This window comes from Orcinus orca, chromosome 2, assembly GCF_937001465.1.
Source record: "Orcinus orca chromosome 2, mOrcOrc1.1, whole genome shotgun sequence".
Classification (NCBI taxonomy): domain Eukaryota; kingdom Metazoa; phylum Chordata; class Mammalia; order Artiodactyla; family Delphinidae; genus Orcinus; species Orcinus orca.
In genome coordinates, this window is record NC_064560.1 from 177,595,321 (window position 1) to 177,620,434 (window position 25,114).

General features: G+C 40.3%; 1 protein-coding gene across 8 annotated transcripts in view; it reads left to right on the top strand.

Moving 5' to 3' along the window:
* NRXN3 (neurexin 3) overlaps window positions 1-25,114 on the top strand; it is a 1,701,263-nt gene that overhangs the window by 628,717 nt on the left and 1,047,432 nt on the right. For all 8 annotated transcript variants that reach the window (XR_004479740.2, XM_033415363.2, XM_033415434.2 and 5 more), the window contains exon 9: window positions 19,325-19,528. Coding sequence is in view for 7 of the 8 variants with exons in the window: in XM_033415363.2 (XP_033271254.1) it covers window positions 19,325-19,528 (204 nt within the window). In the remaining variant the exon portion in view is untranslated. The remainder of the gene's footprint in view (window positions 1-19,324; window positions 19,529-25,114) is intronic.

Genomic DNA, 25,114 nt, shown 5'->3' on the forward strand with positions numbered 1-25,114 from the left:
GTAAAGTTTATAAACATGCCATATAATCCAAAATACTTTATGTACAGATATACATATATAAAGAATAAAAAAAAAACATGCCTAGACATGATGAACATCCCAATAAAAAGGTTACTTCTGGGGAGAAAGGTGGGACTGCTATAAGGGGGATTTACCTATGTTTGTAACATTCTGTTTCTTCAAAAAGTATCTGAAACAAATGCACCAGAATATTGAGTTAAAAAACAGATTCAGATACACATATATTTATTATATTATTATCTCTGTTTGTTTGAGTGAAACATTTCAAAGTTAAATAAAGAACCACTTAGCCTTACTGAGGTCATGGATGATGAGTGCTCAGCCAGGTTTATTCACTAAGTTCTTCTACTTCCTGCTCTCAATGGGACTGATTACAATTATATATGACCACATAGCATAACTCTTCAGACTCTTTGGGAAAATGTCAAAATTGTGAATGTTAAATTCTGAAATGTCAAGGGCCAACTATAGACATACAAAACCAGCTAAGGACTAAACGGATAAAAATGAAAACAACATAAAATAAATGCTGTTTGACATAAAGTTGAGAAGAATATATAATCTCTCCTTCCCCCCTAAAATCAGCCCAGAGGATTGGCATTCGCCCTCCTGAAGGATTATCTGTCTATATGAGCTAAGCGCCAGCCTGAAAAACTACACAGGGTGATATAAAACAAAATGAAACAAAACCTGCTCATGTGAAGGGAAAGGAACACTCCACAAAATGGCTGCGCCTTCCCCAATACATCCTTCAGCTCCCCAAACAGCTTTCCCATCCCTGACCTTCTCTTTAGAAGCCCCTCCTTAAGCAGTTACACACAGCTCTGCAAATGTTAGAGTGACATTTGGACTGGGCTTGCGTGATCAGTTCGCCCGCGTGTCTGTGCTCCCCGGGGACCTGCCAAGCTTCAGAGCAGCGGTATTAGCCTCACCCCCCAGAGCTAGCAATAACATTTACCAGCTACAGTTCTCTCCATCTTCAAATATTTCCTCTGGCCCACGAGAAGGTGATCCAGCCCCTCCATAGACTGGGACCTAAAGAGAGTGGTTGAGAGGGAGGTGACCCCTCCTTTAAGAACTTTTAACATTTACCTTTCATTAAAGATTGTACTTGTGTTTTAATTGGGCTTCCCTCCTAGGATTCTGATACGTTTGGAAAAAATTAATTACTGAAATGGCATACCTGTTAGGGGCGGGGCACACCTTCCATGGAAACTCTGCAAAAAACTGGCTCTGGCTGGTGAGGAATGGCATCTGAGTACTCACTGAAATCCATACAAGTCCAGAGTTGGCAAGGAAACTATACAATTATTAATTATAACTTAGAAAACAATTTTGGAGCCCTGTGTGCTTAATATACGTCTAGGACTGGGCTAGTCAAGACTTAAAGAAGCCAAAATGACCTCTTTTGTTTGTTGTATCTCCAGTGCCTGAATGGATGGATGATTGAACTGACGAGGAATGAATTGAATATCCTCCCAACAGTCTAATGAGTTATGTGCTAATCATCCTTATTTTATTAATGAGGAAACTGAAGCTCAGAGAGATTAACTTGTTAATCTTTGTTAATCTTTGCAACTTGTCCAGTTGCAAAGCTAGCTCCTGTCAGGCCTTGTATACAGCCTGAGAGCATAATTGCTCTGCTATAATCTGTACTTATAGAGGCATACGTGTGTCAGAAATGTGATGATAAGCATTAGCAGGGAAGTTAAAAGTGAATAAGAACACAATAGAATTCTAATTAACAAATGTGGAAGGAAAGAGGGCAAGAGGGAATCACCATTAGGCAAATACTGCAGTAAAAAATGTTGCAGATACGATCCACTGATGGATGCTAAAATTAGTGGATGAAAGTTTGAGGAGAATCAGAATTTGCATAGGCTCAAAGTATCTTCCACAAGATATTTATCAAGTACAAAGGAAAAGACAGGTATTTACCTTTTTTGCTTAAAAGACCTGGGAGATACCAACTTAAGTAATCAAGAAAACATCACTAGTAAAAAGACACGTCAACATCATGAACACCTTGATATAATGCACTGAGAAGGACATAGTGTCATTTTCATGATATTCTTGCCTAAAATGCATAACCTCACTCCAGTCATGAACAAACATTGGAAAAACTCAAATTGAAAATATTTAATAAAATATCTGACCAGTACTCTCCTTTTTTTTTTTTTTTTTTTGCGGTACGCGGGCTTCTCACTGTTGTGGCCTCTCCCGTTGCGGAGCACAGGCTCCGGACGCGCAGGCTCAGCGGCCATGGCTCACGGGCCCAGCCACTCCGCGGCATGTGGGATCTTCCACGGACCAGGGCACGAACCCGTGTCCCCTGCCTCGGCAGGCGGACTCTCAACCACTGTGCCACCAGGGAAGACTCTGACCAGTACTCTTTAAAATGACGTGAAAAGCAAGGAAAGATTGAGGGGCTATTATAGACTGGAGAAAACTAAGGAGAAATAACAGCTAATGCAGTGTAGGATCCTGAAACAGAAAAAGAACATTAGTGGAAAAAATCATAAAACTGAAAAAGATCTGAAGTTTATTTAAAATATTGTGCCAATGTTAACTTCCTATTATTTAAAATCATGCTATGGTTATGCATTAGGAGAAGTAGGGTGAGAGGTGTAAGAGAATGCTTGGTATAGTTTTTGCAACTTTTCTGTAAGTATGTAAGTTTGAAATACAAGGTTTAAAACAACAAACAAAATGAAACAAAAAATGAAAAGGAAATACACTTGCCTTCAGATTTGCTTGCAGCTTGAAGAGAGAAGCAAACTTGTAAACTAAAATGAAAGGCACACAAAAACAGTCTTGTAGGCATTGCCTGTAATATATGTGTGCACCAGACAGAAAGGGGCCATGGAGAAGGAGTGGTTGATCTTATCTGCAAAGGGAGTGCAGGTAGCCAGGATAGACTGAACAGAGAAGGTGATGCTTGAGGTCTTTTATCTACCATCTATTTTACTGAGAACCTGCTGTAGGCCAGGCACTCCTCTAAAAAGAAGCTACATGGTAGTAAACATGAAAAAGTACTGCTTTCATGGAGCTTCCATTCTAGAAGGAGGTGTCAGATAAACACATGAACAAAAACCTGACATTTTAAGTGCTGGGATGAAAAATAAATGAGCCAATGTGATAGAACATGCTTGGGGGAAACGGGCAGTTAGATAGGGTGATTGGGGAATACCTTTCTGAGGAGCCGATAGTTAAGCTGTTAGGACCAAGGTATGAATGAGAAGGAGCAAGCCATGCAAAAAAATCAGGGAGCAGGTAATTCCATGATGAAGAACAGGTTGGCTGAATGCCCGACCACAGGAACAAATTGCTGTGTCCTATTCAATAGGACAAAAAGAGGCCAGCATGCTGGGCTATAATGGACAAGGGGATAATGGTAGAAGATGAGCTGTAGAAGTAGGTTGACCACCTGGCTTTAATTCCAAACTGACATACTTTTGAATAAAACGTGGTGCTATTAATAATTACACCAGGACAATAGAAGTAAAATGGAACTGTCTGGGCCAAACCTAGACATACGATCACCCTATAGAGAAGAAACAAATCGTGTAGGACTTTGTGAGTCAGGCAAGGAGTACAAATGTATTCTAAGTGCATTAGGAAGCCATGGGAGGGTAGATCAGGGGAAGTAAGTGATTGCTCTGGCTGCCAAGTGGAGAATAGACTATTGAGAGTGAAGAATGAAAGTAGGGGGAAGATTAGAAGTCTAACTAGCAGGCAGAGAATGGGGACTTGAGCTAAGGAAGTAGACACGGAAAAGGAGACTCACTCAGTTTTGAAGGCAGAGTCAATGAGCCTTGCTTACTCTTAGTAGATAGGCCAGGATTAGCCAGTTGTTTAGGGACTGTAGAACATTCCATACGAAGGTAGTGGCAAGAGCAGAGTCACAGGAGCAGGTCATATTCTAGGAGCCCATAGTGTATTCTATGGCAAAAGTGAAGGGGCACAGAGGGGACAGGCAAAACTGTGTTGGAGATATGATCACAGGCCAGATCATCAAAGACAGAATCCAATGCTAAGTAGTAGATATTGTGATGCCATTGAAAGTCCTTGACTGGACAGTGACATGATTTGTTTTGTTTTTAGAAAAATGACACTAGGTCAACTATGAGGAAAACAAAAGAGCAAAGGAAAACCCCCCATGAAAACAGATAGAGATACCTTCTGCTAGTTAGAGGAATAAACAAGAAACCAGAAATATTTTGAGGGTGGTATAACAAGGTGAGGGGCCTTTCATTTGTACTAGAAACTGTCCACCTGTTCATCACACGCACCCTTGATTGTCTGGTGGTTTACAGTATAATTAACTGTTGACGCAGGGACTGCTAGATAGTGTCGCTGAGTCATAAAGAAGCTCCAAGAGGAAAACTTGACAAATTAATGTCACGTACCATGTCACTTTCTTCTTCTGCTCCAGTGCTGTTCTTGGCCCACTCATTTCTAAGTTTTAGCAATGTCTCTCAGACTAGTGTGCCTCACATGCAATTTTGGCAAGCTAAGCATGGTGGCGGAGCCAGATAACTTGTTCCCTGTAGACTTAGAAACTCCTGAGCTGCGGGCTGTAATATAATTTACAATACAGTTAGCCAGCCCTGTAAAACAGCGTTCTGTTTGCAGGGGAATGGGGGCCTGACAAGAAGAAGTGTTTATAGCTTAACTTTAGCTGTGTTCTCCATTGTTACATGGTAGCAGCCTGCATATGATGCATCCTAGTCATCGGTCAGATAGTTACAACGTTTCTTTTTTAATTTGGCAAGCTAAGCATAACATCAGGCTTTGCATAATAGCCGCCCCAGTGTCCCTTACCTTAGGAAGTGGTAGCCCTAGCATGCACCCCCATCTTTTAGGACAAAGGAATTGAGACATAATTGTTAGATATTCCATGGCTGTGGCTTATGCCTTGATAAAATTATCCGATGTCTTACTCTTCTAAAAGTCTTATACCATGATATTGATAGAAGACTCGCGAATAAGAAAATCTGAGCGATGCCTGTTGATTTTTTTTTCTCCCTAGTGTGTTACAATAGCTACTTGCCACTTATATCACTCAACTAACAAGGCTACTTCTATTCAGCCATTGCCCCTAGGAGACTATAGCTAATATTAAAGCTCCACAGGTGGGGACTTTCTCGATTTCTAGATCCCCAGTCTAGCACAGTGCCGGAAAACATAATAGGCACTAAAATACTATGTTTTGATTAAATAAGCCCAACTATTAGCTTAAAAATGTGCCCTAATGATTTGGAAATGAATACCACATATGATGTAGAAGAACATGTTCTACTGAGCAAGAGTTGGCCAGGGGGTTGATGAACTGATATGTCAACCTGAGACACTACAAAGGATCCAACATTCACTCTAACAACATTCTGAGTTTTGCAAAACTATGTGGAATTCAATTCCAAGGCTAGTTTATTAACCCGGGCAACTCTAGATTCTACTGTACACGAATGTAGAGTTGTGAGATGTCCCTCTATTAATTCTCTTAGTTACACCCGTTAGAAAAAAATATCTTTTAATTCATGTCCATCGTGAATTGGGTGCAATGTCTGGCACTGTCACAGTTCTTCTGTACTTCCATTCCATAGTTAACTCTGCTTAAGTAGTGTTGGAAATAGCTTGTATACATATCATATATGTCATATATATAACATATATCTTATATACATATGATATATGTATATCATATATATCATATATATGTATCAACAGTACTCTGAACTAGGTGCTTCAATAGATCTTTGTGTGTGTGTGTGTGTGTGTGTGTGTGTGTGTGTGTGTGTGTGTGTGTGATCTATTGATTCACCTGTTTCAGATCATTACTGATTTGTGCAGCCTGATTTTGGAAGCAGGATCCCAAATAGGAAAAAAAGGAAGGTCTTTAATATCTCCTTAAGAAAAAAAAAGTCAAAGATTTTAAATATTACCTCAGTCTCCTCAGTTTTGAAATAAAGGTTTGAATGCAGGTAAATTTTAAGTTTTGAACTCTAAATTTCTCTGCAATTCAGAAAGAGTAATTTTACAACTTCTGTATTCTTTTTTTTTTTCTTATAAAAATCACAAGAGACTGATTCTACTTTAATCAGCTAATTAAACTTCTGGCCATGTCTTCATTGGTTTGACTTTTCTAGGAAATGTATTTTATATTCCTAAACAATTTGATTTTGGTTCATGTTGAAATACTGGCCCTGTCTCTCCTTATAAGAAATCTGTACATAACTGAGGTTGGTTGAGCCGGTACATTGCAGAACAGTTGGCAAGTAGAAAGTGTCTCCTCTTTTGCTGCCCTGGAGAACTTGTTTCTCTGGTCTGGCCTTAGACGATAATGGAGCGATCACATTCTGGTGAGCACAGCTGTGTGCAGAACAGTTCTCTGAGCCTTCAATCCAGTCATTTGGGAATGAAAACATCAAAAACTAGCCTGGGAAACACAACCAGGACAGGCTGCAAGTTGGCCATTAATCACTTTACTGTGTCTGCTCAATGCTGTTGTCTAACAGTGTTCTAGAATAAAGTAAAGGTGATAAGTATACAGATCCATTCAGTATAGTTCCATACCTGCCATCAGTCATCCTTGTTGATGGATCAGAGGTAAAACTTTTTTTATTCAAATTTTTTGTAACCGATCATCAGTGATAATGAGAGAGCAAATGTATTCTCTGGAATACTGACAGGAAGAATATGACAGAGTGAGGCAGCAAGCTTTGAGCAAAAATGAAAGTCTACAGAATAGTGCTGTCTGTTTTTCAGGATGGAAATCGTAGCTGGATGTCAGGTTCAATCACTGAACATAGTCTGCCTATGACCGTAATGAGCCATGCTTATTATCAAAGGTAAATAATAGGACTCTAGTGTTCTTGAATGCAATCTCTACCATTATTATGAAAGTAGACCCGTTGTGTAGGGAATTTGAGAACAGAAGAAAGCAGAATGTCTACCTTACTTCTCTGTTTAACCAAAGTAGACTTTATAATAAAGAGGAAGACTAACAAAACACTTTAACCACAGTTACATTCCACTTTATAGTTTGCAGAGCTCTTTTAAACATATTTTCTTATATGACTTTTGAAAATGATTGAAGATTTACATAAAGGAAAAGGAAAGTCAGAGAATGTGCAACTTTCCTGAGGTTGCGCGCCCATAAGAGGTGGAGCTGGGAGTGGAGTGTTGGCCTCCAGACACCTAGGCTCTTTCTACTGATCAGTGCCGCCTCTAATATGGAAGTGTCTGCACATGAAGGCAATGGGTCATCTCCAGACATCAGGGAAGTTAAAACACGTGTGTGTGCACGACACATGTAACATTCATTGAGGACCCATTAATTTCAGACATTTGGATATCTTCGCAGTCATTCTCTTGGGCTCACCTTTGTGATGGATAGCTTTTCTTTGTAACCCTGGATCCATTCTTCGCTCTTCTTCATACTTTTTTACTCAGCTTTGTAGCCTGGAAGGTTATCCTATAGGGATTGCATTAACAGCCTCTCTTACCCTTTTGTATTCCAGTTGAATTTGCCCAATGGGAAGCAAGCAAGAAAGATGAGAAGGAATGATGAGAATGAGGTCTGAATATTTAATTTCTTGTCTGTGATATGGCTGCCAACTGGCTGCACCCCTTGACATAAGGTCACAGTCTTGTGAGGCACTCATAGTGCACCCTTGTTCTCTCTCTCCCTCTTCCACTCCCCGCTCAGGGTTCTGGCAGTTGACCTTCTGCTTGCTCTATCAGGCCTGGACATAGTAATAATATGGGTCTGCTTTTACTAGCCCTAAATACCATATTACCTCTGGAGGGTTCACTATTCCCTACCTTTACTGTTGTAAATATTACTTTTATTAAACCTTCATCAAATGGCATAATTTGAGTTGGCCATCTATTTCCTATTAGTATCCTGGCTGATTCAGTATTATTATTATACATGTTACAGATGGGGAAACTGAAGTCCAAGAATATTTCACAGTTAAATAACTTGCAGATCTAAGACTTCTCTGGTGGTCCAGTGGTTAGGACTCCGTGCTTCTAATGCAGGGGGCATGGGTTTGATCCCTGGTCGGGGAACTAAGATTATCCCACATGCTGTGCTAAGATCCCACATGCCGGTGAGGCCAAAAAAATAAAAATAAAATAACTTGCAGATCTAGGACTCTACCCGAATTTTCTAACTCCAAGCTTATATACTCATAGTGACAGCACACTGAGCAATGATTCTGAATAGGTGTAATTACATATGTGTAATTGCAGCTCTGCCCAATAGAGCTTTCTTGAATTGACTCAAAGAGTCAGATCAATTCTAAGAAACATACCACCATCATTTATAAATATTGTTTTGAAATTTGATAATACGTTTGCAAAATAAAGCAGCGGCAATAGTATCTGGAGGAAAATTGGGTAAGATTGCATCTAATCTCTTACCATGTCATTCTGTCTTCCCTGCAGCACCACAGTTAGCCTGAAAAGCAAGTCTTATCGTGTCACTTCCTGTCTTAAACACCCTCTTATGTTAACTAATATCCAAACTTCCTAATTGTGCTTATTAGCTCTTTTATAATGGACCCTCTGCATCTCCCTTCAGTCTTAACTTTATCACTCCAGTCCATATACTCTAGCCCATATGGGATCATCATTGTGGTTCTCACCTGGGTTGGGGGTGGGGATTTTTTCCCCAAGAGGCATTTGACAATGTCTGGAGATATTTTGGGTTGTCATGACTAAAGAGAATGCTTTGTCATGGCTTTAGAGTGCTTTAATTGTTTGGGGATGGGAAAGCAATCGAACTGTATGTAATGGCAGCACGATGTTGAGAATGTGAAAAGTTAGTTCTTCTCAGCCTTGTCCATGAGAGGGAGGACATCACCTCCTATCAGTTTTGATTCCCTGGAACTGTTGGCTACTGTTGGGTCTGCTCAGACCTAGAAATGTATGTTGCTCCTGCTGCTGCAAAATACAGAATTAGAACCTGGTGGGCATTCCTGCATAGATTTGCACAGTGTTTAAGATCAGCCCAGTTTGGGTAGAGAGGAAGCAATCTGTGTATTCTGGAAGCTTTGTTAGAATAAACCACACTTAGGGAGTGTATGAGGCCAATGGCTGCATGAGTGAACAGGAGGATGTCTTGAAGGTACAAAAAGAGAAGATGGTGAGGCGGGTGATTGTTTATTGGTACTTTGCTTACAAGGCTGGCCGTGAGAGTATCTTCTCTCTACAGTAGATGGCTTAAGGGCCTGTGGTAGTGCTAGGAAGTCTGCTTGGTATGCTAAGTGCAAAGTGAGACCTGGGAAGTCTACTACATGAAAGCACATTGCTAGTTGCTCATAGTACTGTATCTATGTCAGGGGACCCCTTGCATTCGTTAGCAGCATTACATCGATTGTGTTGTCTAGTGCTTTTGTTTTATCCCTTCCCTGTCCATGCCTACCAATCTGGCTTTCTCCTTTAAAACTGTAGGAAATGTAAGTTTCAAGTTTGTGTAGGCAAGAAGAACTTCTCTGTACCATTTACTTTCTACAGTCAATTTTCCGTATAATTTTCACTTATCTTCTTGATTAGGACCTCATCACATCTAAAACAACATATGCTTATAATAACATTAAAGAACCCTCAGTTTTGATTATTTCCTATCTTTTCCTTTGGTGTTAGATGCAATAATTTGATTATGAAAAGAAGTACGAAGATGGTAGGGGAAAGTTGCCTACCAGAAACTCTCTTTCAAGTTAAACAGAAAAGGGTATACCAGCCAAATAATTGTCAGCCATAAGTAAGGAAAGAGGCACAACTCAGTGTCATAAGTCTCAAAAAATAGGAGCAAGATAAATGATTCTGAAGCCAAGTTAAGAGGAATGGTCAAACGTGATGAGGCTGCCAACCCTGCCTGTGTTCCTCAGATACAGTACTGTCCAGTTGATAAAAAAATATTGTGAATTATCCCTAAAATACCTTTATAGAGGGAAATAAATAGATTGAGTAGATGTTCTTATCTGAGTGAAGAATAATGGGAATGTCTGTAAGAGGTAAATGCATGTAACAGAAACAAACAACAGGACTGAGGATCAAAAGAGATGTCAGCAGGACTAAAGGGCTCAGAAGTTCTAATGTATCATTCCCACCACCATGGCCTTGGGATACACTCTTCAATCAGGTGGGCTGTCTTCGAGTAGAGGACGTTTAACAAAGCTTCAGAAATGACAGCACAGCTCTGAAAGCTAAATGAAGGTTACACACAGTCTCGGCTGAGCTCTTCATTTCTCCCATCCATTTCCTTCCACATTGCTGTCTCTCAGCCTACAGGGAAAAAAAAGTACATAGAACTAAAAATATGAGCCATTAAACTGTAGATGACTCTGGGAGCCAGTAAGTCGCTGAAACTATATGTGAACAACTAGAAACTGGACAGAGCCACCTGAGTATGAGCAGGAAAGGCAATGACATGACAGTGCAAATAGAAAACATCAGGCAAATACAATTTCAAAAAACATAGGTATAGCTTAGAAAACTGAAGGACTTTGATCTAGAAGAAGACAAACCAAAGGACAGAGAACTTTCCCATGAGCTGTATAGTTTGTAGCTCATTTGCACTGTAGAATATTTTAAGAGAATTTAATTAATGGTATAAGAATTCAAAGAAAAAGTAAAAACAAATGAGTGAATGGAAAAGAGAGACTGTATATGGAATATCTGAGAGCCAAAATATGATCACATAACTTATTTGAAATAATTAGTAACCACAGGGCTGCAGATAATACATGGCTAAATATTGATGTATTGACAGAAGGAAAATGCTTCACAGTGAATGCTGATGAGAAGTCAAAGAGCCGAAATCCATAATAAAGAAACTAAGAGATATGAGGACAGACAAGATAATTGGACCTCGGAAACAGAAAAACTGAGTACTTTAACAAAGAGATTACCTAAAGGCATCAAACCAGAAATTTGTTCTTAATATAAAGAACTGACTCCATAAAGTTCAAAATAGCATGATGGGTTCTAAGAAAATCAGATATAGTATATTCAACACTGAGATGTGTACTGATTATGTCATTGGGCTTTAAGGAATAAAATAATATTCTTTAGGCATTTATACAAAATTTACATCATTTACCACCTATGAGAGGAAATGTTGGCATTGTACAATCTCAAGAACAATAAATCGCAGTGTATAAAATTCTGCATGAAATGAAGGGAGACTCAAGAAGTACACACAACCACAATGTAATTCAAATATCAAGAGCACAAATAGACTTTCACAAACATGAACAAACTTTGGTAATAATAATACTAGTGAGTTCCTTTTAAAAAGGTGTTACCATATACTTTGTGACCACCTAGAGGGGTGGGATAGGGAAGGTGGGAGGGAGACGCAAGAGGGAGGGGATATGGGGATATATGTATATGTATAGCTGATTCACTTTGTTAGACAGCAGCAGCTAACACAACAATGTAAAGCAATTATACTCCAATAAAGATGTTAAAAAAAAAAAGAAACTGATGGGTATGTTTAAAACAAAAAACAACAAAAAATAAAATAAAATAAAAAAGGTGTTACCATAAAATCCAAGCACCTAAAAGATGAAATAAAATTACTCAGAAATGGAGAAACTATGACAAAAGGCATGGTGAGAATAGTGACCATCTTTGAATATACAACAAACACATAATGATCGTACGCATTATGAATTCAGAACAAAGAATACAGTTCATAATATCCTTGGGTTCCACAGCCATGGACTCAGCCAACCTTAGATCAAAAATATTTTTTAAATTCCAGAAATTTCCAAAAAGCAAAACTTGAATTTGCCACACTGGCAACTATTTACAGAGCATTTACATTGTATTTAACACTATTTACATAGCATTTATATTGTATGAGGTATTGTAAGTATCTAGAGATGATTTTAAGTATATGGGAGGATATTTGTAGGTTATATGCAAATACTGTGCCATTTTACATAAGGGATTGAGCATCCGAAGATTTTGTTGTCTGCAAGGGGTCCTGGAACCAGTCCCCCAGTACACTCAGGACAACTGTATGTGGGTATCAGAGGTCCCCAGAACCACTCTCAATTTGAATATTTCTCTAGAAGGACTCACAGGACTCGAGATATTATATTCATGGTCATGGTTTATTACAGCAAAAGTTACAGAGTAAAATCAGCAAAGGGAAAAGGCATGTGGGGCAAAGTCTGGAGGAAAACAAGCCCAAGCCTCCAAGAGTACTCTTCCAGTTGAGGTGAACAAAACGTGTGCTTAATTTCTCCAGGAGTGACGTGCAACAACAAATGCAAAGTCTTACCAGCCAGGGAACCTCACCTGAATCTGGAGTCCAGGAATTTTATGGGAAAAGATATATAAGACATTTTTAATAATCAAAATAGGGAACTCTAGAATGGCTGGATGAGGAACTTAGCAGATCTCCCCAGTGAAACAACCATTTAATTGGTGAAAATTATTAAAACACACACAACCGTTTAAAATCTCTGAAAATTGTTCTAAGGACATACAACAAATGGAGAAACATTTATTTAAGAGATCTACTAAATCTCACTAAGAGAAGTGAGAGCTATGGTATTTAAACCACAACCTGCTCCCTTCTCCTACCCCAACCCTGCTCCTTGTTCTGGAAGCTTCATTCCAGGTGGTTGTGGCCAAGAAGACAGGATCTCCCTCTCCAACCAGTTACACTAGGACTACAGTTTCACCTCAGATGGTCAGGCTACTGGTGCCTCTCAACTCTCCCCAGTTCCATGTTGCAGAAGCAATATTCCTGGTAGGCACAGCCAAGAAGAGGCCTCACTTCTCCTACTAAATCTCCATTCATAGAGCAGAAGCTCTATCCCAGGTTTGGCATGTCAAGAATATAGGGGCTCCAATTGTCCCTGCCCCAGCTTAGTCATGTTTCATGTTAGGAGGGGCAAGCTGAGAAGACCAGGACCTATCATCTTCCTCCCGTGCCCACTTTTAGAATGGGAATGTCACTCAGGGAGAAGTGGGCCACTGTTTCTGCACACAGCTGGGTTGTGTAGTGGCACAGAGGTTCTGCTCTGGGGTAGATGCAAGTTATTAGGATGCAGAGCTCTACAACTCTGCCTGGCTGTTTAGAACAAGGATTAGAGAAGTTCATGGGTAAAGGACTTTTCAAAATAATGGTGATCTTGGTCACTCTCAATTTTGAAGGGACAGGTAGATCTATGATACTAGTAGCAATGAGTGAAATGGCATACCAGAAGTTTGCTAATGTCAGAAGTTTAGCAAAGAGAATCAGGGGTAGAGAAAGCTATGGAGGTCTAGATGGTTGTACACATTTGCTGGGATACACTCAGAGCTAATTAGAGGAGGAGATGGGGAAGATTTGAAAGTATTACCAAGCTACACATACATCCATCAGTAAGAGGAAGAGCCTATTGGCTCAAGGGGCTTAAGGTACAGCCTCTTAACTGACTGAACGATAAGCTGCTTTTAGCCAGGGGATACCCCTAGGAGACCAGGCTTAAAGCAAAAACCACACTTATCCTTGGTGGGCTGGAGGACTGTGCATATTCCCAAGACTGCACCGACTCAGGAGTGACAGGCGGGGCAACTTCCAAGTACTAGTCCCTGGCTGAACGTGAGGCAAAGTCTTAAGCTTACTGAACTGTGAAAGCAGTCTCCAAGTCACACAAATCCACCAGATAATGAGTAAAAATTAACTGACCAAGGGGGCTTAGGTATAGTAGTTGAGCAATAGGTGGCTTATACCAACCTAGGAACAACACCTAGGAAGACAGGCTAAAAGATAAAAAATGGAAAAATATCTGAACAAGGACATCAGAGCCTTCACACTGCTGGGAAAATATGTCACAGAATTAGTTCAGCCAAGTCATTAAACAAATAAATGAATGAACAAACAGAAAGAAGTAGCCCTGGTGGTGGTCACGGAGGGGAGAGCAGTATCCAGACGTGCTACAATCTGTTATCTAAAATGTCCAGTTTTCAACAGAAAATTGTGAAACATACACAAAAAAGGAAAGTGTGACCCATACATAGGAGTACATACAGGCAATAGAAACTGCCCGGATGTTGCAGTTAGCAGACAACTACACCAAAGCTCTTATAAATATTCTCAAAGGGATTTGTGGGAATTAAGGGAAACTGTGCTTAAAGAATTAAAGCAAAATAAGATAACAGTGATTTATCAAATAGATAATGTTAATAAAGAGATTAAAATTATATATATTTATATATCTATTTTTCAACTTTTCAATTCCAAAATTTCTATCATTTGGGGAGTATTTATCTATCTACCTATCTACCTACCTACCTATCTATCCCTGTCTCTCTGTCTGTCTATCTATCTATCTATATAAAATGCTTGAAAGCACAATAATCTAAATGAAGAATTCGCTAGAGGGGCTCAACAGAAAATGTGAGTTAGCAGAAGAAAGAATCTGCAAACTTGAAGATAGATCAGTAGAGTTTATACAGTCTAAATAGAAGAAAGAAAAATAAATGAAGATAAAGCATCAGAGAAATATGGGACATCATTAAGAGTACCAACATATGTATGATGGCAGTCCTGGAAAAAAGGAGAGAGAGAATAGGACAGAAAAAATATTTAAAGAATTAATGATTGAAGATTTCCTAAATTTGAGGAAAAACACTAATTTACACATCAGTGAGCTCTAAGTAGGATCAGTACAAAGGAATTCATTCACATCCAGACTTATTATAATAGAAATGTTGAAAGTCAAAGAGAAAATCTTGAAAGCAGCAAGAGAAAAGTGGCTTATCATATACAAAGGCCCACAATAAGATTAACAGCTGATGTCTCTTCACAATGTAGGCCAAAGGCAGTGAGTTGACATTGAAAGTGCTGAAAAAAATATAACATCAGCTAAGAATCCTGTAGCCAACAAAAGCATCTTCAAAAGTGAAAGTGAAACAAAGATGTATCCAGGTAAACAAAAAAACAGAATTCATTGCTAGTATACCTGCCTTATAAGAACTACTAAAAGAAGTTCAGGAAGTGACTGCAGACAGTAATTTGAATCTACATGAAAAAACAAAGAGCTCCAATAAGGGTAATTATGTAGGTAATGATAAAAGAGTATAATCACACATTTCTTTTTCTTTCTTCTTTTAACTGATTTAAAAAGCAATTACATAAAACAATCTATAAAATTGTATTGTTGGGCCTATAACATAGAATTGTAATATATTTGATAATAAAAAATGAATGAAGCTACATTGAAGAAAGGGAATGACACCAGATGGTACTGCTAATCCACAAAAAGAAATGAAGAGAGACAGACATGGTAAATAATAAGCTTATTTAAAAAAAACTCTATAAATATATCTGAGCTCTCCTTTCTTCACTTCATAAGAAGAAGTTTTTATAAAGCAATAATTATAACAATGTATTTTTGAGTTTGAAACATATATAGACATTATATGAATAACAATAATAACACAAAAAGGAGGACCAGAAGAAAGCTATGTAAGAGTAAAGTTTCTGTATCTTACTGGAATTAAGTTAGTATAAATATGAAGTAGATTCTGATAAATTAAGATGTATGTTGTAAGCCCTAGACCAACCACTAAGAAAGTAGCTCTTAGTTACTTGGTTATTTAGTTAAGAACCATCAAAGGAATTAAAATAATATGCTAGGAAATATTCACTTAAGACAAAAGGAAGTGGTAAAGGAGGAAAAGAGGAACAAAATAGGAGAACTGGGTATTTCCCTGGTGGCACAGGGGTTAAGAATTAGCCTGCCAGTGCAGGGGACACGGGTTGGAGCCCTGGTCCGGGAAGATCCCACATGCTGTGGAGCAGCTAAGCTCGTGCACCACAACTACTGAGCCTGCACTCTAGAGCCCGCGAGCCACAACTACTGAGCCCACGTGCCACAACTACTGAAGCCCACGCACCTAAAGCCCGTGCTTCACAATAAGAGAAGCCATGGCAATGAGAAGCCCGTGTGCCACAACGAAGAGTAGCCCGCTGCTTGCCTGAACTAGAGAAAGCCCGCACGCAGCAACGAAAACCCAGTGCAGCCAATAAATAAATAAATAAATAAATTAATTAATTTAAAAAAGGAGAACTGTGTAAGTACTATTATGTCAGCATTTCATGATGTGGTCTTTCAACACTCAATAATCTGATAGTTTTTAGATCAAATAACTTTCCTTATTTAGACTTATTTTCCATTGAATAGTATTCCATTCATGGTACCCCTTGTGTTTGAAATCTTATAAGCAAATTAATATGAATTCTGAAACAAATTTTGTTTCAGCTGATTCCTATATTAAGTTTTTTGCTTCATCACCCTCCCCTTAAAAATACCATGTTAATAGTAGAACATACTCACCAAGATACACACAAAGGTATACATTGAGATACATACTTTATTTTGTACCATTAGATGTTTAACTACATATGCACCTGATATTCTCTGACACTACCAATATTGACATAAAGATACATTCATTTATGCATATATTCTGCCACTATACATGTCCAGAGAGATAAAAGTGGCCATTAGTTTTGGAATTATTTAAGTTGAATGCATCAAAACAACCATCTCATGGCTCACTGAATACCCTAACATCTTTTAAAAAGGAGTGTATTTTTGTGTGGGTGTCTATAGTAGAAGGTACATAGTAGTAATTAATGGTGTTCATAATTACACAAACACACAGCATTGTGCCTAGTAATATATAACAATATATTATTTAGAAATACATATCATCTCTATATAATTGTATATGTTCATAAAATACAACTTTAAATAATGGCATATATGTATATATATATGTGCACACGTGTGCATGCATGTGCATGCACTCACACACACACACAAGAACACCACAGTCTGCCATGAAGCATTATAGATGTACTTTATGTGCTAAGAAACATGGGTGTGCTCCTAGTATAACTCTCTCACAATTTGGCAGAATCATTATGTATACAGCCATGAGAATCGGACTGCCTACATTTAACTTCCAGCTCTGCCATTTCTTGGATGTGTGACCTGGTATCTATAAAATATAATAATATTGTCTTCTTCACGAAGTACTTGTGAGGATTAAGTGCCATCTTAATGCATGTAAAATCCTAGAAAGCACCAGGCAAATAGTAAGTGCTCAATAAATTTTAGCTTATTGTTATTGATCTTTTGATTCTGCTCTTTCAGGAGATAAACATTTCTTTTACATCTTGAACATGTGTTACATTTAGATAATGCTTCTCATCTAAGAAGAGATCTTCAAAATATGTTTTTCATTTTGATGGTGTCTGTAACTGTCACACCTTTGTTTGTGATCCTCTTGGAGTTTGCACATTATAATATACAACTATGAGCATGTCATGGATTTTACCCAGGTGAAGGTTGATTCCCAGGAATGACTGGTGTATTTATGTTTTTTTCATGGACCTTTTGTGTGTTGTGTAAATCAGGTTGGGTGTATGATGATGACGTACTATTTTGAGAACTTTTCACGTGGTCTGCCTTGTCTCTCCGTGTTCCTATGCCTTTTATGCATGAGGACAGAAGATGTTTGTTTCTTTTGTTCACTGTCATGTCCTCAACACCTAGAAGAGTGCCTGGTATATAGTCACAAATGAGCATATTGTGGTACCTCATAATCTAAAACTATTCATTTACTTCCCAGTATCTACCAAAGTCCATTGATTTTATTCTAATCTCAAAGCACCTTTGTATAACTATTCTTAAAATATGCTTGATGCTTCTGTTAAATTGAAGTTTGTTATTATCTGAGCATACCCCTCTTCTTTCCTTTTCGTGTATAGAGATACTGTTTTATCTACCTGTGAAATCTGATGCCATCACTTCTTTCATTAAAAACCCCACCCATCTATCAAGACCAGCTTCAGACTTTACCACATCAATTCTACTCACCTGCATGCTATAGCCTCTCTCTTCTGAATGCTCCTGGCTTTATCAATATATCTTTGCTGGGTCATTTAGCCATGTTTATATTCTAGTAGTTATTTGTGTGTGCTTAGTCTCCCTTCAGGACAGGGGCTGTTGTCTGCTTCACCTTTGTACCCTCCATAGTGCATATTGGAATGTAGCAAATATTTAGTAAGGACCTTTTCAGTGCCAGGTGCTGAGTTCAGTGGCAGTTGGCTTCATAGGAATGTGAGTGATACTCTTTTCCTGTGTTCTCTAAAATATTTGCTAAACAAATGATTAAACAAATTCACGTTTTGAGCCACATGGTGCTACATAACAGGCCCTGGACTTGGTATTGGATGTACCGGGTTAAAGTCCAGACTGTGGGGCTTCCCTGGTGGCACAGTGGTTGAGAGTCCGCCTGCCGATGCAGGGGACACGGGTTCGTGCCCCGGTCCGGGAAGATCCCACATGCCGTGGAGTGGCTGGGCCCGTGAGCCATGGCCTCTGAGCCTGCGCGTCTGGAGCCTGTGCTCCGCAATGGGAGAGGCCACAACAGTGAAAGGCCCGCGTACCGCAAAAAAAAAAAAAAAAAAAAAGTCCAGACTGTGTGACTTAGGGATGATAACCTACTCCCCCTAAGACCCTTGGTTTTCTGTTCGAAAGTAGGAATGGTAGAGCCACGTTGTGGCATTAAATGAGATAACATATTGGAGGGGGTGGAGGGCTCATAACCAAAGTGTTTGGACTAGAGAAGGTTTCAAATAAAAGTGAGCTTCCTCCTTTCCTATAAAAGTGCTATTTGAATAAAAGTAAAATGTCTGGTTCCCGAAGGTGTGCTTAGCTTTTGTTGTTGTTGTTCTGGCCCTGGCTCCATCAATCTTCTTTGAACAGGCCAAGCAAACTTCTACGAGGCCTGGCTGTGCTGCTGCTCTTTTCTTTTTCTAGCAGCACTCTGGCAAGTATGTATTTGTTCGCTGTGGTGATTATAAACTGCTGCTTCCCTCCTGTTCTTCATGAAATAGTTACAGGACTCAAGTTTTGTTTAGTGTCTTGTTTTGCTTTGTCGTGTCTACAGCATACAGAATTACTACCATTTATGAGGGCATTTTCACTTTTGCAAAATGCCTTCACATCCATTATTTCATGTGGTACCATTGACAAGTCAGTGAGCATGGTAGGGCAGGGAACAGCGCCATCAGATGCCTTTTACAAATGAGGAAGTAGAACCTCAGAGTTTAAGGGGTCTGCATACAGCTTAAAAGCGGCAGTGGAGGTCTAGCAAGCACAAGCCACCTGTCTACTAATTTGGTGCCCTCTCCTTCTACTCTGCTTACCCTGGAAGCAAAGGCAGACTCTGGCATCCTTCCTCCTGACCATACCCTCTTTCTTCTCTGCAGAGGCGTCCATCCTGAGCTACGACGGCAGCATGTACATGAAGATCATCATGCCCATGGTCATGCACACCGAGGCAGAGGACGTGTCCTTCCGCTTCATGTCCCAGCGAGCTTACGGGCTGCTGGTGGCCACTACCTCCAGGGACTCTGCCGACACCCTGCGCTTGGAGCTGGATGGGGGGCGCGTGAAGCTCATGGTTAACTTAGGTATCGTATGAAGTACCCTCTGCCACTCTGTTTGGGCTTGTCTTCCCTTTCTTTTCTGATTTTCATTGGTTTGACTGAATTCTTTGTTTGTTTCTTGAAATTTAGCTGCTCACCTCTTGTTTAATAGGCCAAGGATAAATCCCAACAGCAACAAACACCTTCTTGTTTCTGCATGAGGTTTTGATGTCAATTTCTGGTTTCTGACAGTGGTGGTTTCTTTATTGGAAGATTTGTTTTCTAAGTTTCCTTTCTTGGTTTTTTGAATCGTTTAGCTTTGTGTAAAACACGCTACTTTGGTCCATCTTTTGATCAAGCACATTCCCATTAAGTCCAACTCCTTGGTCACCACTCAAAACAGTCAAAGCAGAGGACAGGGACAGGGCATGAGATGGAAGCAAAATGGGAGGGTGGTGTTTGAGAGGACGAAGCCATGTGAGTGGGATGAGAAATGCATTGTTTGAAGCTCCGCAAGGACTGTTCCCATGGGAAATTCTGGTGGCCTTGATGACACTAGTATCTCCTTATATTTACTCTCTCCTAGTGGGGAGCACAAGTCACATTACTTCTGTTGTCCCATCGGGGAAAACTTCTATAAGTTTAGAGTCTCTGACACATGGAAGGATGGTGTGGCTCTTGGTATGCTTCCCTTCTTCCTTCCTGACATTCCTACCCTCACTAGACGGCCCTTTTGATAAAAATTATTAAGTCACACTGTTACCAGTTACTCTGTTCTTATATAATACATATGCATTTTTCCTTAGTGTTGAGAAATTATGACAGTTTCAAATTTGTAGCTTGATTGAGAGAGGACCTGTTCTTCTACTGTAATTACCTATAATGATACTTTGGAAATCCCTCTTTTATGGCCTCACATCCTCTCAGGCTGCTGACCTTCTTGGCTGGATTCTAATCAATCTTCTATGGAGAGTGAGGACCTCTTGGTTTTTGGAAGGAAAAAAAGCAATCTCTATTTCTGCTGATTCTACTCAGTAGAAAGTCCGTGCCCTGTGTTGACAGGATTGTGATACAGCTGCGCTCAAACTTCCTAAGCCTCTGATTTGTTTGGCTATGTAGGATATGTTTAGATACACAACTCCTTCATAAAGATGTCAGTGGAATGGTTTGTCAGAGGCATGGAGAAGACATGATGGACAAATGTATCAGATGCAGGACGATACACAGCCCTAGATGGCCTGGTGGGAAGGTGGGAAATCAATACCAGTCTTATCTGCTGTCAGGTCAACTGGTCACTCTTGAAAAATGCCTATACGCGACAATCCTAAAAATCTCTAGGACACAGAAGACTGTTTTGAGCAGTGGCTTGTTTAGTTGTGTGTCCTTCCCCCAAGTTGCAGCTTTTGCAACACTATGCCCTTTTTCTTTTCCAAGCATATTTGATTTCTGTTGTCAGTGTGTCTCTTGGTTTTTCTTTGGTTTGCGTATGTGTGTGTTTGGTTATTTTGGGTTTTGTTTTTCTCTTTTGCTAGATCTTTGTGGGTGTTCTTGAGTTTCCAATCCTCCCCACCATCAGCCATGGTAAATCAAAAGATGGTATTCAACCCTTCAAAGGCCCAAAGCCTGCGGCCCGCATAGCAAACAGCCTTGAGAACAGAGTGTACTGAGCAGCCTGCAGGGACTGGCATTCCCCTGTCCTCCTCACCTTCCCCTCCCTACACCATCCTGCCCACCTGAAACCAACCAACCAGAGTGCATACCTGAAACCACCACCAGTAGCCTACTGTCAAGTTCTCTGAAAAACAACAGAAGCAATAAAAATTTTAAAAAAAACCCTCCCACAACTAAAATGAAAACAAATGTGATCTCCTAACTAGCTCACAGAAAAGAAGATAGGGTCAGTTTTTAACTCTCTATTTCAAGGTAAGAGAGAGCCAGAGATATAAGGAATATTCAGCCCTGTGGGGTCCTGGGGAAATGCACATTGCCTTTAAACAGACAACTTTTTTTTTTTTCCTTTTTAGATGTTGTTTTGTAAGATTAGAAGGCCAACTATGACAGGTCTCACATCTTAGAAGGAAAAATGGAGGTGGAGGGAGATAAAAGGGGATGAAGAAAGAGATGAACAGGTTCTCTCTCTCTCCTTCTCTCTCCCTCTCTGTCTCTCTCTCTCTCACACACACACACACATACACACAGTCATAGATCCCAGGTGTATTCCTAGAAGCATTATTTTTGCATTTTAAACTGTCACGAAAATCTGGGAGGCGGGTGTTTTTTTGTTGTTGTTGTTGTTTTTTCCGGTACGCGGGCCTCTCACTGCTGTGGCTTCTCCTGTTGCGGAGCACAGGCTCCGGACGCGTAGGTTCAGTGGCCTTGGCTCACGGGCCCAGCCGCTCTGCGGCATGTGGGATCTTCCCGGACCGGGGCACGAACCTGAGTCCCCTGCATCGGCAGGCGGACTCTCAACCACTGTGCCACCAGGGAAGCCCCAAGGTGTGCTTTTTTAAAAGACTCTGCTTTTGCCTCCTGACTCCTTTCTGCACATGATCAGTGTAGCTCTCCTAAGTTGAGGCATCTTAGGCGAAAGAGCACTGTGCTTCTCTAGAAACAGTGGTCACTTCTTTTTTCCCTGAAGGGTATGGTTCACCACAATTACTGGTTTGAATTTACTTTCTTTCAAACCTAACACAGAAAACTGAACTTAAATTCCTTGTACATGTGTGCACAACTGTTCATACTCATGCTTTGTTTGAAGGTTCTCCTACCCCCCTCCCTAGAATATAGCCCTTCATAAATGCTTTTTTCCTCCGTGTCATGAATTCATATTACCCTTTTTTCATTATAGTAGAAAATATCTCCAAGCAGAGTGTGCATTTATGTACACAATCCCCAAAACTAGTTTCAGAGGATCCCTCCCTCCATTTAAGTTGTGTCTCTCTTCTAGCACAGGCACGAATGATATTCCAGTTTATTTCAAATTGTTCACACATAGAAGGTCATGATATAAATGTCTGTATTTTTCTGATGTAACGTGTCTCTTAAATATCAAGGGGACTAGGCTTTTCCAAGGGCCTTGCCTTCTGAAGATAGCCAGCCGTGGCAACAGCAGCCATGAGCAATGTCCAGCTACACACAGCACGTTTTTAAAAGCTTTGAGGTTGGCCATTGACCAATCATATTTTTATCTCTTAGTATTAAAAGATATAATAATAATTTTTACTATTATAGTATTTTTAAATATTTTGAAAACCTTATTTTAATCTCACAGTAACTTTCTGAGATAAGTCAATAGTGTTTTTATGATTGCTTGATAGATGTGAAACAAAGAAAGTAGGTCACAGAGGTGGGACTACCCATGTTTCTAAACTACTCAGTCATCATGGGTTATCCGTTACCTCCACAGATCAACACTGTGGATCAGTGATGTGACAGACTTAATGACTTCTAACTGCTTTCATGATGGTCACCTTTTAAACATGCACGGAAGGCATCTTTTTCTTAGTGCTTGGTTTGAATTGAGCCATACAGCAGAAAAGTCGATCAGTATTGGTACAGCCTCATTCACGGGCCTGTAAGAATCCTCAGCAGAAGGCAGGCAGCCCTTCTTCAGTGGTGGAGGCTTGTAGGCAGTGCCATGCAGCTTGGTTAATTGCATTCAGATTCTCCAGATGTTCTCTCTCTGGAAACATGGACTTGCAGACTACTGTTTACTGTATGCATCACTGAAGACATAAAACACCTAGAAACATTCACCTCTTCCGTGCTCAACCTGAAGCTCACCAATATAGAAAATAATAATTTCCCCTTATTTACTAAAATTAAATGAAACAACTGAAACAGAATGAACAGCACACACACGCATACCCACATCCCTCAAATACCATGCCAAGGCTCAGGCAGAGAGAGGACTTCGGCTGCTACTGGAGATCTAAAGGAAATTGCCCTCCCAGGTCAGTTCTTCTGATTCATTTTTTCATTAAAAAACAATACATCGGGCTTCCCTGGTGGTGCAGTGGTTGAGAGTCCGCCTGCCAGTGCAGGGGACACGGGTTCGTGCCCTGGTCTGGGAGGATCCCACATGCTGCGGAGCGGCTGGGCCCGTGAGCCATGGCCGCTGAGCCTGTGCGCCTGGAGCCTGTGCTCCGCAACGGGAGAGGCCACAACAGTGAGAGGCCCGCGTACCTCAAAAAAAAAAAAAAATACATCATCACTATCAAGACCACCCTCTCAGACCCTGTGAACAAGGAACTGGGGTAGATTTTTCTCCTCAAACTTATTCTTCAAGTAAAGTAGCAAAATAATTTTTCACTTCTTGACTTAACATACCCAATTGTCTGCTGTCTTGAAAGCTGCAAGTCCTCACATTGTTTTAAAGACACCATTCAGTTCATGGAATCACTTGAGTGAACCCAGAAGGACAAGCCCAACCCAGCACCTCTGCCTAGACCAGGTCCTTGACTAAGAATAAATCCTCAGCAGCACAGAAACCAAAGCAGAAAACCACTTCTTGTTTAAAGTTCTTGGGGTTGTTGCTTTAGGCTCACTCTTTCCCCTTCCTTCTCTGAAGCACGCCCATACTTCTGCTTCCCCTCTTTCTTGAATCCATCAGTGAGGGGCATTTCTCCAGCATTTCTCCAGCCTCGGGTGATGGTAGGCGAACCGGCAGCTGAGGCCCCACTTCTTCCTCCCTCCCTGCCCTCCCCTTCCCCAGTCCTCACCAGGGGCATGACCTCCTCTGTCCGGTGATCGTACCAGTTGCTCCAGGGCTGTTTGCTCCCACTTTTCTGTTGCGGTTGACGACACATGACAAACCTAACCGCACGAAACCAAACCCAGATTTTTCTCAAGAGATGTTCTTCTGGGGAACAAATAAGCTTCCTGCCCCCTTCCTCAGAACGCTTGGGTGTTATAAATTGCTCCTATCTGGATTCACGTAGTTTCATTCTGCCCTGTCATTTGCCACTGGTTTCTTTCTCACGTGCTTAAAATGGTTTACTTCAGGAAATTCAAATCGTGGCATTATCTTCCACAAGTCCTCCAAAACTATTGGGTTAACCTTAGCTAGAAGAAAAGCACAGTTTCTAACTGTATTTTTTTCCTGTAATTTTCTCCTTTCTTTATCATTTTACTTCTACCTTTTAATGTCTGGCTTTAAACAAATTCTTATAGGAATTCCCACAATTGAAAACCAAACTTAGGATCAACTGGGAAGCCTGGTAACAGTTAACCTGAGACATTTCTCTGACCATTCTTCCCAACCCCTACTAACACCCATTGACTCTGCTCTATACCTTTTATGCTGTGTGTCCCTGACTCCAAACAGATATTAATAAAAGGATAGATACTCTGATCTCTGACACAAAATACCTTGTCTGGTGACCAGCACAAGAAAATTAGCCACCCTTTATTCCCTCTCTTTCCCATTAAAAAAAAAGAATTTTCTTTCTTCAAGATGCAGGATCACAGAGGGAAATAGGTAGGATGTCAAAGGTGCCCAAGACCTCCTCCCCATGTGCCTGTCTCGCCTTCTCCTCAAATGCTGTGGGCGCTTGATTCAGTCTGAGCATTCAGGCAGGAAGACGGAGATGGGCTTCATGAGGGGGTTGGTCTGGGGGCCTTTGAAACTAC